The sequence below is a fragment of the Neophocaena asiaeorientalis genome, unplaced genomic scaffold (genome assembly GCF_003031525.2).
Source record: "Neophocaena asiaeorientalis asiaeorientalis breed wild unplaced genomic scaffold, Neophocaena_asiaeorientalis_V1.1 scaffold111, whole genome shotgun sequence".
In the NCBI taxonomy this organism is placed as follows: Eukaryota; Metazoa; Chordata; class Mammalia; order Artiodactyla; family Phocoenidae; genus Neophocaena; species Neophocaena asiaeorientalis.
In genome coordinates this window covers 505714-517299 of record NW_020174994.1, presented here as the reverse complement: position 1 = coordinate 517299, position 11586 = coordinate 505714, and the positions used below count along the sequence as shown (strand labels likewise).

Below are 11586 nucleotides of genomic sequence, written 5' to 3'. Positions count from 1 at the left end.
GCTAGTTTCTCACGGAGCCACTTAGTAAATTGAATTGAACTGGACTGACAATACTTGAGAATTTTCAACATACAAGGAGGGGGGAAGGGGAGATCACTTAAAGAACAACGTACTATAACTAATCAAAACCTCACCGGAACTTGGTTTCATGTGGCAGTGTGGCGCTACCTCAAGCTTAATCTGGGCTAGCTGGGCCGAAGGGACGTCTCGGATTGGAGCGTCCCATCCTCACTCACTGCCCAGGGGCTGGGATGAGCGGGAGGCGGCAATCGCAGGCGCTTTTGTTCACCCCTGAATTCTTTGTCACAAGAGCCCTCCTGGCAATTAGCCTGGGGGTTGGGCGGGGTCCGGCGGGGTGCGCGGTGTCGGAAAGCAAATGTGAGAAACAGAGAGTAGGCGGAATGCCCCCAGGACCAGGAAGGAGAGATGGAATTCTGATTTGGCAGTGGCACCTGGTGCCCGCTACTAATAGGACCGTCTCCCACTTAGAAGGTTCTCTATTGATAATAACAATCTGTCGTCTCTATAAGGCACTCTATTCGGGCAGCAATGAATAACACTAGCCCTGCGCCTGCATTATCTCCTCCAATCTTCTCAGCGTCTTCTAAGGTGTCTTACGGTCACCATTTTGATAAGATCACACCACGGGGTAGTCCAGCCTTGCCCCCAGACCTCCAGACTCGGGCCGAGAGGCGGCCGAGGCCCCAGTGAGCCGCGGAGCCGCCTTCCCCGCCTTGGGAGGACCGCAGGGGCGGGCCTGGCGCGCAGGTGGCTGCACCCCGACGAGGGGGCGGGCTCAGCCGGCCGGTCGTGCCCTGAAACCCAGGCAGCCCAGACACCGCTCCACCTGCCCGAGAGCACGCAACGGTGCCAGCAGCCCAGGCGCTCCGCCGTCGCCCCCGCCTCGCCGAGCGCCCCTGTGCCGCCCGCCAGTCGTCCGCCCAGAGCCCGCCCCGCCGCCGTGCTGCACGCCCGAAGCGCGCCCTCTGCCCTCGAGGGACCTGGAGCCCCGGCCGCCGTCATGCTGCCCGTCATCTACGCGGTCCTGGCGGGGGTGCTGCTACTGCCGCTACTGGTGAACCTCTGCTCCCCCTACTTCTTCCAGGACGTGAGCTACTTCCTGCGGTTGGCCAGGATGGCCTGGCAGGTGCGCAGCTATGGGCAGCGCCGGCCGGTGCGCACCATCCTCCACGCCTTTCTGGAGAGAGCACAGCAGAGCCCGCACAAGCCGTTCCTGATCTTCCGCGACCAGACGCTCAGCTACGTGCAGGTGGACCGACGCAGCAACCAAGTGGCGAGGGCGCTGCGCGACCGCCTCGGCCTCCGGCAGGGAGAGTGCGTGGCAATATTCCTGGGCAACGAACCGGCCTACGTATGGCTGTGGCTGGGGCTGGCCAAGCTGGGCTGTGCCATGGCGTGCCTCAACTGTAACATCCGCGGCAAGTCCCTGCTGCACTGCTTCCAGTGCTGCGGGGCGAAGGTGCTCCTGGCCTCGCCAGGTGAGCCTGGGGACCGCCACGCCCTGGCACCGGGCTCCTCCGCGCCTTGACGAGCCCGCTGCAGCGTGGCGGCGTAGGGGTTAGGAGAGGGTGGGGTTCGGCTCGGAACTGCAGGTGTAGAGGGAAGGGATGGCAGCCCTTCCTGAAAACGCCAATTAATGATCATTAGAACCTTCTGTCGTGGAAGCTGACTGTGCCAGACCCTTTGTTAAGCACTACACATACAGTGTTGGCTGTGAATGCTCACACGGGTAGGGTTGGCTTTATAGTTGAGACCGCTCAGGCCAGAGAGGTGGAGTCTTATGCCCCAGATAACAGAATTGAGAGGAGGAGGTTAACCAGATCTATCTACCTCCAGAATCCAAGCTCTTAACCAGGGCTGACAACATCTGCGTTGAAATGCAGAGGGTCATGAGTGTGAATTCCGGAGGATCCAGAGAGACTGTTCTCACCTCTGCTGCTTGATTGGCTGTGTGATCATGGGAAAGTCACTTTCCCTCCCTGTATCTCGGTTTCCTCCTCTCTAATGGTCTTCAAGTCTGCTTCCAACTCTCAAATGCTGTTAGCCTCCCTGGATTCTCACGGCAGAGAGAAGGTGACCCCACCTACTCCCCAGGGAGAAGACTTTGGTTACCTGCTGCGGGCTCTGGTGAGCCCCCATTACATCTATAGCAACAGTGACCTTTGGTTCTGTAGTTACCTCCTGCCACATTTCAACCAGACCCAAAATGGTAACTTCATGCCCCAGTGGTCACCAGTTCAGGAAGAAACCAAGAACCTGTTACCCACAGGACTGCTGGGTTTCCCTTCCCAGAAATCTTGTCCCTGCACTTGAATAAGGACCAGTGGGTTGCTTCTCACTCTATCAGTAAGAGGAGGCCTAACCAGGTGCAGGCAAAAAGCCATGGAGGATAGGGAGCCAGGAAGCCTCACCTTTCTGGAATGTCTTTCTGTGCCAAGCCCTATCCCACATGCTTTTATAACCCTGAGAACTAACATATCATTACCCCCTGCCATACAACTGAGGAAACTTAAAATTCCGACCTAAGTCTGTCCAGTTTCAAAGCCCATGACTTTCCCTACGTTACGCTACCTTCCTCTACATGAATGGAAAGTGTTAGAGCTGGAAGAGACTAAGCATCCATCTGCTCTCCCCCTTCATTTCATAGCTGAGGAAACTGACGCAAGCTAAGGAGTTCGCCTAGTATCACACAAAGATGAGATGTCTATTCACTTGTGGGAAACCAGGAAGCTTACACACCTGTTTCATAGGGCATAAAATAAACAATCCCCAAAAAAATGAAGGCTTTGTATAAAAGTTTAAAAGCAGGGGGATAATTTTAAAGGCAGCCACATTATTTGAAGGGGATGGCTTTTCCTAGAAAATTCCCAACGATTTCTAGTTGCCTGGGAAAAGAGACAACTTCACTATTTAGTAACTGGAAGACTCTTAAGCCTATTACTTTACCAGTTGATTCAGAGGAAACTCATTAGCACAGCGATCTGTGTACCACTTCAGGAGGAATTTAAATACTTTTTACCTGCGTATTATCCCAGGCCCTCTGTGAGGGAGGTCAAAGACTGGGAGTTTTATTGACAAAGAAGCTTGGATTTAAATGACTATAATAGAGTTTGGTTCTGTAATCAAATCAGAAATACAGCCAGATATCTCCTTTCCCGCCCAGGCAACAGTCTTCTGTCATTGAGTATTATGCTTTGGTCAGTGTACATGGAAAGTATAATGAAATTCTGACATTCAGATCAAATTTGAACAGACTTTCCAATGGACCTACGGCACTCTCTACAGTAAACTGACCTTTGAGAGAGGCCACACATTTGAAAAACATTCTGTTTTTCCAAATCACTGAGAGACCATTACACAGCATGCAGAATTACACTCTGATCTGCAACTCTGATCTGCAAAGGGGGTAACAGAGTCCAAAGTTGCATGCTTGTTAATAAATGTGCCCATGCGTAAATGTGTTGAATGGACTGATTCTTAGAATTCTTTAAAGTTGGAAAGAATCTTAGAGATATTCTAATTTTATAATCCTCCAACTCTTAACAAGTGTGTTATACTGCAATAAAAAGTTTAGAAGAGTCACTTTAATGAGCGTAAGAATCACCTGGGAAGCTTACTTCAAAAAAGAAAAAAAGGATTCCTGAGCCTCATCCCCCAAAAACACTGATTCGCAGGACTGTAGTGGGGCCCCGGAAAGTGTATTTTTATAGCAAGCCCCATGCCACCCCTAGATGATTTTGAAGCAAATCATCTAAGGACTAGGCTTTGAGAAACAATCAGTCTAGTTCCCACTTGTTTAATAGTTGAATGAACAAAGGCCCAGAGGGGTGGTATCAATTCCCTAGGGTCAGAGAGAGCTGAGGACAGAACCCAATTTTCTTCTCACTTCTGGGACACTTTTTATATTCTATTACACCATCTGAACATGGTACAGAAAGATGAAAAGATTTAGAAATGTTAGAGGGGTGACAGTTCAACAGGGTTTGATTCTTTACTTCGAATTTCAGCCTCAGGGCTCATGGGCTAGTAAGAGCTCTTGAGTTTCAGCTATCTGTCAAATTCTGGAGTGTAGATAAAGGACTGGCACAGTGGTATTTATGATGAAGATTGATCCACTTGTCATGAATTTGGAGGACTCTTCACAAAGTTTAACAGGGCTCAACCTTATCAGGCATTTCAGTACCCAATTTTTCATCAGAACTTACTATACTTAGAGAAAACCAAAGACTCACAAACACTTCCCTGAATCAAACAGAACCACCCATCTCCCAGAGAATATAATTTTCTCTCTGTGGTACATTTCAGGATCCTTCTCCATAGAAGGGTACGGTGTATGTAATCACATGGAAAAATTGCCTTCAGCTATTGAAACCCACATAATGTTGTAGTTGATAGAAACCAATTTGTTGGGCCAGTAGTTTTTCAAGCAACTTCCCAAACATAGAATATGGGTAAAACAGCAAGCCATATTTAATTTCATACAACATAGGATGTTTTGTAAAAAAAAAATTTTTTAAACACCCAAAAGGGCCCCCAAAATAGTAAGTTTGCTTTGTTTCCATTTATGCTAGCATTAAGATTGTCGCTAAGCTATCTCTTCTACTGGAAGAATAACTCATTCATCAGCTCACTGGCCAGGTCTGCATTCCACAGCTCAACATAATCATGCACAGCTCCCCCAGTGCTGGCACTACTCTTGTACAAGGCTTTAGTAACAAAGATACTATGTCTTTCAGGACTGAGATCCAGAGAGGTTATAAAATATTCCAGATTATCTTTGACCTGGTTTTTCAGGGTTGTGAAAAATAAAATTGGACCTCCTTTAAACAATGTGATAAGATAAAATGCTTCCAATAGCTTTCAAAAGTGTTGCATCATTGAAAGTTCCAAAACAGGAGAACATTCTAAAACTAGTGTCAGGACCAAGGAGAACTCTCATCAAACAAACTTTTGAGGTTAGATGGAGAAAAGCAGATGGCACAACAATTTTGAAATCACATCAAGAAATATTTAGAGAGTCCCCGCAAGGTATAAGCTAGTTGCCATGGTGGGATGGGGAGAGAAGCTGAATTAGTTCGAGGATCTTACAGTCCAGTAGAAGAACTAAGCCACATATACACAAATGATTGTGATGCCCAGGAGAATGTGATAAGTATGCTGGGAGAGCTACCGAGTGCTGTGGAGGAAAAAGAGCAGAGGGTGAAGGCTTCTTGGGGACACTGACAACAGAGTTGGGCAAGTGCACTTGTAGAGGGGGGATTCTAGGCAAGAGGAGCCCAGAGGCAGTTTTCATCAGGTCCCCAACACCAGTGAGATGCTTCATGAAAGAGTTTTACTATGTAAGGACAACAGCAGGCTGGACTTAAATAATAGTCATTTTTAAGCTGTTTACTGAAGAGACTCTACTGTAGAGAAAATAGGGACTCAGAGAGCCCAAGGAATGGCCAACAGCAGTGGCCTCACTTCCATGCAATGAGATAATTTTCTAGTGCAAACTTATTCAAGGATCAGGGCATAGAGATATCCTGTCTCCATTCCTCTTTCTGGGCTGCCCAAGGAGTAACTTAGATGTGTTGCTTCAATGCACTTTGTCTCAACGGCTTACAGTTTTCTCATACATCTTTGAATAATGCCCTAATAAGTAAATGTTTGTGGCATTAATGAGTTCCATCATTTTGGCTGGCTGTAACAGGCTTTCATCTCCAAAGTCTAAGAACTATTGGGATGGGCATGACGGCATGAAAAATGATGTTAAAAAAATAAAATATATCCTAATCTGAGAAAATCCATTTAGACCCAATCTCCCCCAGGCCCAGCCTCTCCTTACCACAGACTTGTTTTACCTCCCAGTTTACTTCTGGCAGAGGGCTACAAGAGAGAGGTGCTCTCCCTGGGACTCATTGCCAGAGAGGGAGCTGGTGATGAGCACAGGATGGGCTGGGGAGAGTCTGTGTCTAGGATGGTAGAGGACAGAAACCCAGACATCCAATGAGGAGTATATTCAAGAGCTAGGATCCCAGCCAAGTAACCCAAGCTCTGAAGAGAGAGCTAGCTTAAAGATGTTCTCTAAAATTTTTCTTCTTGCCCTGCTAAAGGTGGCAAGGGGGATGGTTGTACATCTCCATTCAAAAACAAAGGAGCACATTGCTGGCATATTTGGGAATGGTTATCAGTTTATCTTCTTGTTTAGAAACAAGAAGGGAGTGAAGAGGTAAAAACAAAATTAACTCTAAATCAGCTGTTTATGTTATTGAATCCGAAGAAGGATAGCGTTTGAATTACTCTGCATAAGGACTGTAATTGGCCAGTGTTTGAAAAGGACCCTCCCACAGCCTCTGAGAAATAGGGAAGCACACAACTAGTAAACAGGTGACTTGGTTGCTTATGGATATCAAATGATTATAATTATGTAAGGCCTGGAATGACCTGGTAACCTCATGACGAGCCGTTACCCTTGATTCCAGGGCTATTTAGAACGCAAGACACTTTAACTGAGAGAAATGAAAAATAATATTAAGAAATTATATAATTATATAAATATGAGATGAGTATGTATCTCCCTGTTAAAAATCTGGTTACTCCTAGTGGGACTTAACCTTGATTAAACATCTTTTTGACCTCAGGGTGCTTTTGTGTTGTGGGGAAGAGGAGGGTATGCATGCCTCTATTTGAAGGGTGTTCTAGCACATCTTGTTGAGGTAAAGACTAGACACTAGGTTATTAATTACTATAATTCCAAACTGCCAGGGATAGAAATGCAAAATCACAGTTACAAATGGTATTTTTAAAACTATTTTCAGCCTCTAAGGGCTGTGTTAGAACCAGTTTGTTTCAGTTGCCTTTCTGAGTGAAGAAAAGATAAGTCTTCAATTCTGATTTGTTCATCCACCAACCATTTCACATCATCCTGAAATTCTGATCAAAACCCATTTCCTTTCATTGCCTTCTTTTCAGATCTTACTTTATTAGTAAACATTCCTGGGGTGTTTTATTTAACTAACTTGGTCAGTTACCCATTCAGTGAGGCAATCTAATAGCAGAACAAGCTGCTAGACTGAATGCTTTTCCTATCAAAAAGCAGCAGGTTTAGCCAGTAGCATCTTGCCACTTTGATGATGAAGACTGATTCAGCTCACCACCTGCCCTCTCCCCCTGCTTTCTAGGAATGGGCCTGTGTACTCAGAAATTTCTCTTCTGCCCCTTCTTTAAAAAAAAAAGGTTATGGGTGAGGGAGGAAAATTCCTATGCTACCCTGATTTATTTTCTTTACTTTTTAACAAAATGAATTTTAAGGGGGAGCAGTGATTTCATAATCAGTCGATTTTCCATCATCCAAAGGTGTACTACTTTCTCTGAGGTTCTATTGCCATCCATAATTTCAGTCTAGACTAATGAAGAAGTGACAGATCCACTCTGCACCCTTTAGGCAACTTTCCTTGAATCCTACTTTTCATAAAGCTTAAGGTTATGCTCTTCAATCAAAAAATGCATGAGGGATTATCCATATTACTATGTAAAGGCAGATCCACATGCTTTAACCAGCACTGAGCATGTCAAGTAGACAGTGTCTTACAAAAAATCAAGGCACTTTACCAAAACTTGAACTTGAATGTCTAGTACAAGGAGGTGGGACCCCTAGAAGCCTGGTATAATTCTTTTCATTTTGTATATAACCTTCCATACATAGACTCGCTGAACTTCTGTCCTCGTTTGTAAAAACAGGGTTACCATCATCTATAACACAGGGTCATTGTGAAAATTATGCGAGGTGATGTATGTAAAGCTACTATACAAATTTTTCTCCACAAATGAAATTTGTAAATCTTTTATCACTAAGAATGAAAGTTGTGGTGGATGCTGTGATATGCTGCCCAAATCCCCACTCCAGAACTGAGGTACTCATTCCTTAGCTGCTGAAAGCATTGGTAGCTGACAGCTGTCAGCTAAGAGCCTTTCCAGGGCTTGCCCTTGGTTGAAGAAAGCTGCTTTGCCCAAGGTCAAGCACTACCACCCCTAATCTGCATCCAATGACTGGTTGGTGGGCAGGCACGGAGGTAGAATCCACTTCACTTCATTTGGGACAACCTGAAGGGCCATCCCAGGCCCAGAGTCCCTGTAGGATCAATTGAGGGAGGCCACTGTGTGACTGCATCACAGTGTAAGTTCTCCCTCTATCCAATCTACCTCCCGTGCAACCCCACAGGTGTCATTCCTGAGAGCACTCCTACACACAAATCTCAGAGTCCCAGGGAGCTCAACCTGCGACAAGTAGATTTATTTGATCTTACATGTCCCTGTTGATTGCCACTTTTATCTTAAGTAAGCAGACTTTAAAGTAAGAATTACAAAAAAAAAAAAAATACACGCGTGAAGCAGAAAACATGGGGCCCAATCATGTTTAGAAAAGAAACTAAATATCAAATACATAGTTAATGAGTTGCATTCACATCCAGAATGTCCCTTCAAATTTCAGTTTATATGTGTGTGTATAGATATGTTTATATAAATATTAGCATCTTTAGTTTAAGGGAAGAAAGGCTGCTACCATAGGACATATGAGGTAGGCCCTGACATGGCTGGCGAGCCACTGGAACCTCAAGTCAATGTCCAAATGCAAATTCTGCACCAACAGCCCAGAAGCCATGTAGGGAAATTGTGTTGGGCAGGGGCAATGGCCTTTCCTTCACATAAGCTGACCTCTAAGAAAGGTCAGGGCTCACAAACCAAAAGCCTGCAGAAGGCCAGGTAGGAACGTGAGGGAAGTAGAGGATACAATTTGCCAAGTTGCTTGAACTGTGATCAAGCATGATACCTGCTTAATTACATCTCCTTTTACTTTTACTATTACTATTATTAATTTTTGATATATCACTAATGCCTGAGTAAATTTTCTTTTAAAAAAGTACAGAAAAAATTAAAGTCCCTTTTGACCTCTAATTTTTCTCTCATCAAGAGTGGTACCAAATCCAGTCTATTCTACCTCCCAAACATCTTTAAAATGCATCTACTTCTCTCTACCCTCTGCTGCTACCTTAATGCAAACAAGCTTGCTCTATCAAATGGTGTCTCTACCTCTGGTCTTGCCCCCTCTAACCCATTTAACTGACCTAAGCCAGGAACCTGGTCCCAACCTACATCCCAGTTTCTTCTCCCAACCTTCCTTCCCTCCCATTCTACACTCCAGTCAGCTTTATCCTCTTTTAACTACTTCAGCACCATGCTGTTTGCGTCTGGGTCTTTGCATAAGCTGTCCCCTCAGCTACAAACAGGCTCAGTTGATCTCCGTGGATCTTCATCTTGCCAACTCCTGCTCACACTTCAGATCTCAATTTAGATAACACTTCCTATGGGTTGTCTTTGTGCCCTTCCCCTATGCTTCCAAAACACCACCTCCCTCCCCTCCTGTGACACCTATGACACCTTATTTTAACGGATTATTTCTTTGTCTGTTTCTTCCCCCACTAGACCTGGGCTCTATGAAAACAGGGACAGTATCTGGTTTACTCACTGCTGTATCCAATGCTTAGAACCATGCACATAGGGAACAGTCTTTAAACAGATGTTGAATAAATGTTGGGAAAGAGAGAGGAAAGGAGTGAGAAATAATCCCGGTAATTTATGAACACACGATTTAACTCAGTAGCCTCAGTCTCAGGTGAAGGGAGAGAGGGAGAAAGATTTCTTAATTCTTTAAGTAGCAATAGAAGTTTTGTTTTGTTTTTAATTTGCTTTTGTAGTCCCTTACTTGTATACAAGGCATACCTCTATCACAAAAATGATTTAATTTTGCATTTTATTTTATTAGAGGTTTATAAACTCACAGTATTGCAATATCTAAATCCTTTAAAATCAACAGTTTTACCTTATTCCTCTGTCTCTTCCACATTGACTAATATAATACTTTGTGCAGATTCTTTCAACTGTAAACATTTATTGGGAACTTATCTAGTGGTGGAGGGGTTGCCAAGATGATTATGTTATAATCCCTTAACCTCAAAATTTTCACTGTCAAATAGAGGAGAAAAAGAACTGAAGCGTGTCACACTACATACTGAACACATGTGATAGAAGTATATGCAAACTCCTGTGGGAGGGCCATAGAGCTAAGTACAAAGAGGCTGAGTCTTGAAGGATGAACAGGAGTTTTCACAGTGACCGGGAACCAGAGGGCATTCCAGGCAGATGAAATCACCTGGACAAAGATAGTAAGATGTGAGAATTATGGGTACACTCACTTCACATAGATCAGTGCGGTTACAGGAAAGGGGACAAGAGGTAGATAGAAGAAGATGACATCAGAAAAGTCGGGGAGGGGGCCATAGACTGTGAAGGACCTCAGGACCTCACACACTGCATAGAGAGTGGCTTCTGTCACAAAGGAAGCCATTGAAGGATTTTAAACAGGGCAGGAACAAGAAGTTGGGAGTGCTGTCACTGATATTGGAAGCAGGGAGAGGTTAGAGGCAAGGAGATCAGTCAGGAGGCTACTGTAATTATCTAGCTAGGAAATAATGAGGGTCTGAACCAAGGCATTGGCAAGGGACATTAGCACTCCAGTTACTGTTTTTACAACAGTAATATTTTTGATGATCTTCTCAAAATACTGAAGAACTACAGAGCAGTCAAAATACAAGAGGAGAGAAGAGTTAGGAGAGAAGAGCAACAAAAGGGAGGAGCTGATCTGATGGAGGTTGAAAATAAATTGACGTAGGGACTTCCCTGGTGGCGCAGTGGTTAAGAATCTGCCTGCCACTCTCTCCACCATGTAAGGACACAGAAAGAAGCTGGTTATCTGTACAGCAGGAAGAGAGCTCTCACCAGAAGCTGACCCTTGTGGTACCCTGATCTTGGACTACCAGCTTCCAGAACTTTTGAACTCTAAAAGAAGGTAGGTGGACAATCCTGCAGCCTGTGGAACAAAAACCACATTCACAGAAAGACAGACAAGATGAAAAGGCAGAGGGCTATGTACCAGATGAAGGAACAAGATAAAACCCCAGAAAAACAACTAAATAAAGTGGAGATAGGCAACCTTCCAGAAAAAGAATTCAGAATAATGATGGTGAAGATGATCCAGGTGAAGCAAAGATCAAGAAGATGCAAGAAATGTTTAACATAGACCTAGAAGAATTAAAGAACAAACAAACAGAGATGAACAATACAATAACTGAAATGAAAACTACACTACAAGGAATCAATAGCAGAATAACTGAGGCAGAAGAACGGATAAGTGACCTGGGAGACAGAATGGTGGAATTCACTGCTGTGGAACAGAATAAAGAAAAAAGAATGAAAAGAAATGAGAGAGCCAAAGAGACCTCTGGGACAACACTAAATGCAACAACATTCGCATTATAGGGGTCCCAGAAGGAGAAAGGACCAGAAAAAATATTTGCAGAGATTATAGTTGAAAACTTCACTAACATGGGAAAGGAAATAGCCACCCAAGTGCAGGAAGCACAGCGAGCCCCATACGGGACAAACCCAAGGAGAAACACACCGAGACACATAGTAATCAAACTGGCAAAAATTAAAGACAAAGAAAAATTATTGAAAGCAGCAAGG

The 11586-nt window shown here is 44.5% G+C and overlaps 1 protein-coding gene across 2 annotated transcripts in view; it reads left to right on the top strand.

Moving 5' to 3' along the window:
* The first annotated feature begins 945 nt into the window (after nt 1-945).
* Nucleotides 946-11586, top strand: part of SLC27A2 (solute carrier family 27 member 2) — a 57050-nt gene continuing 46409 nt past the window's right edge. For both annotated transcript variants that reach the window (XM_024761899.1, XM_024761900.1), the window contains exon 1: nt 946-1499. In XM_024761899.1, coding sequence (XP_024617667.1) covers nt 1022-1499 — 478 coding nt within the window. In that variant the 5' untranslated portion in view covers nt 946-1021. The remainder of the gene's footprint in view (nt 1500-11586) is intronic.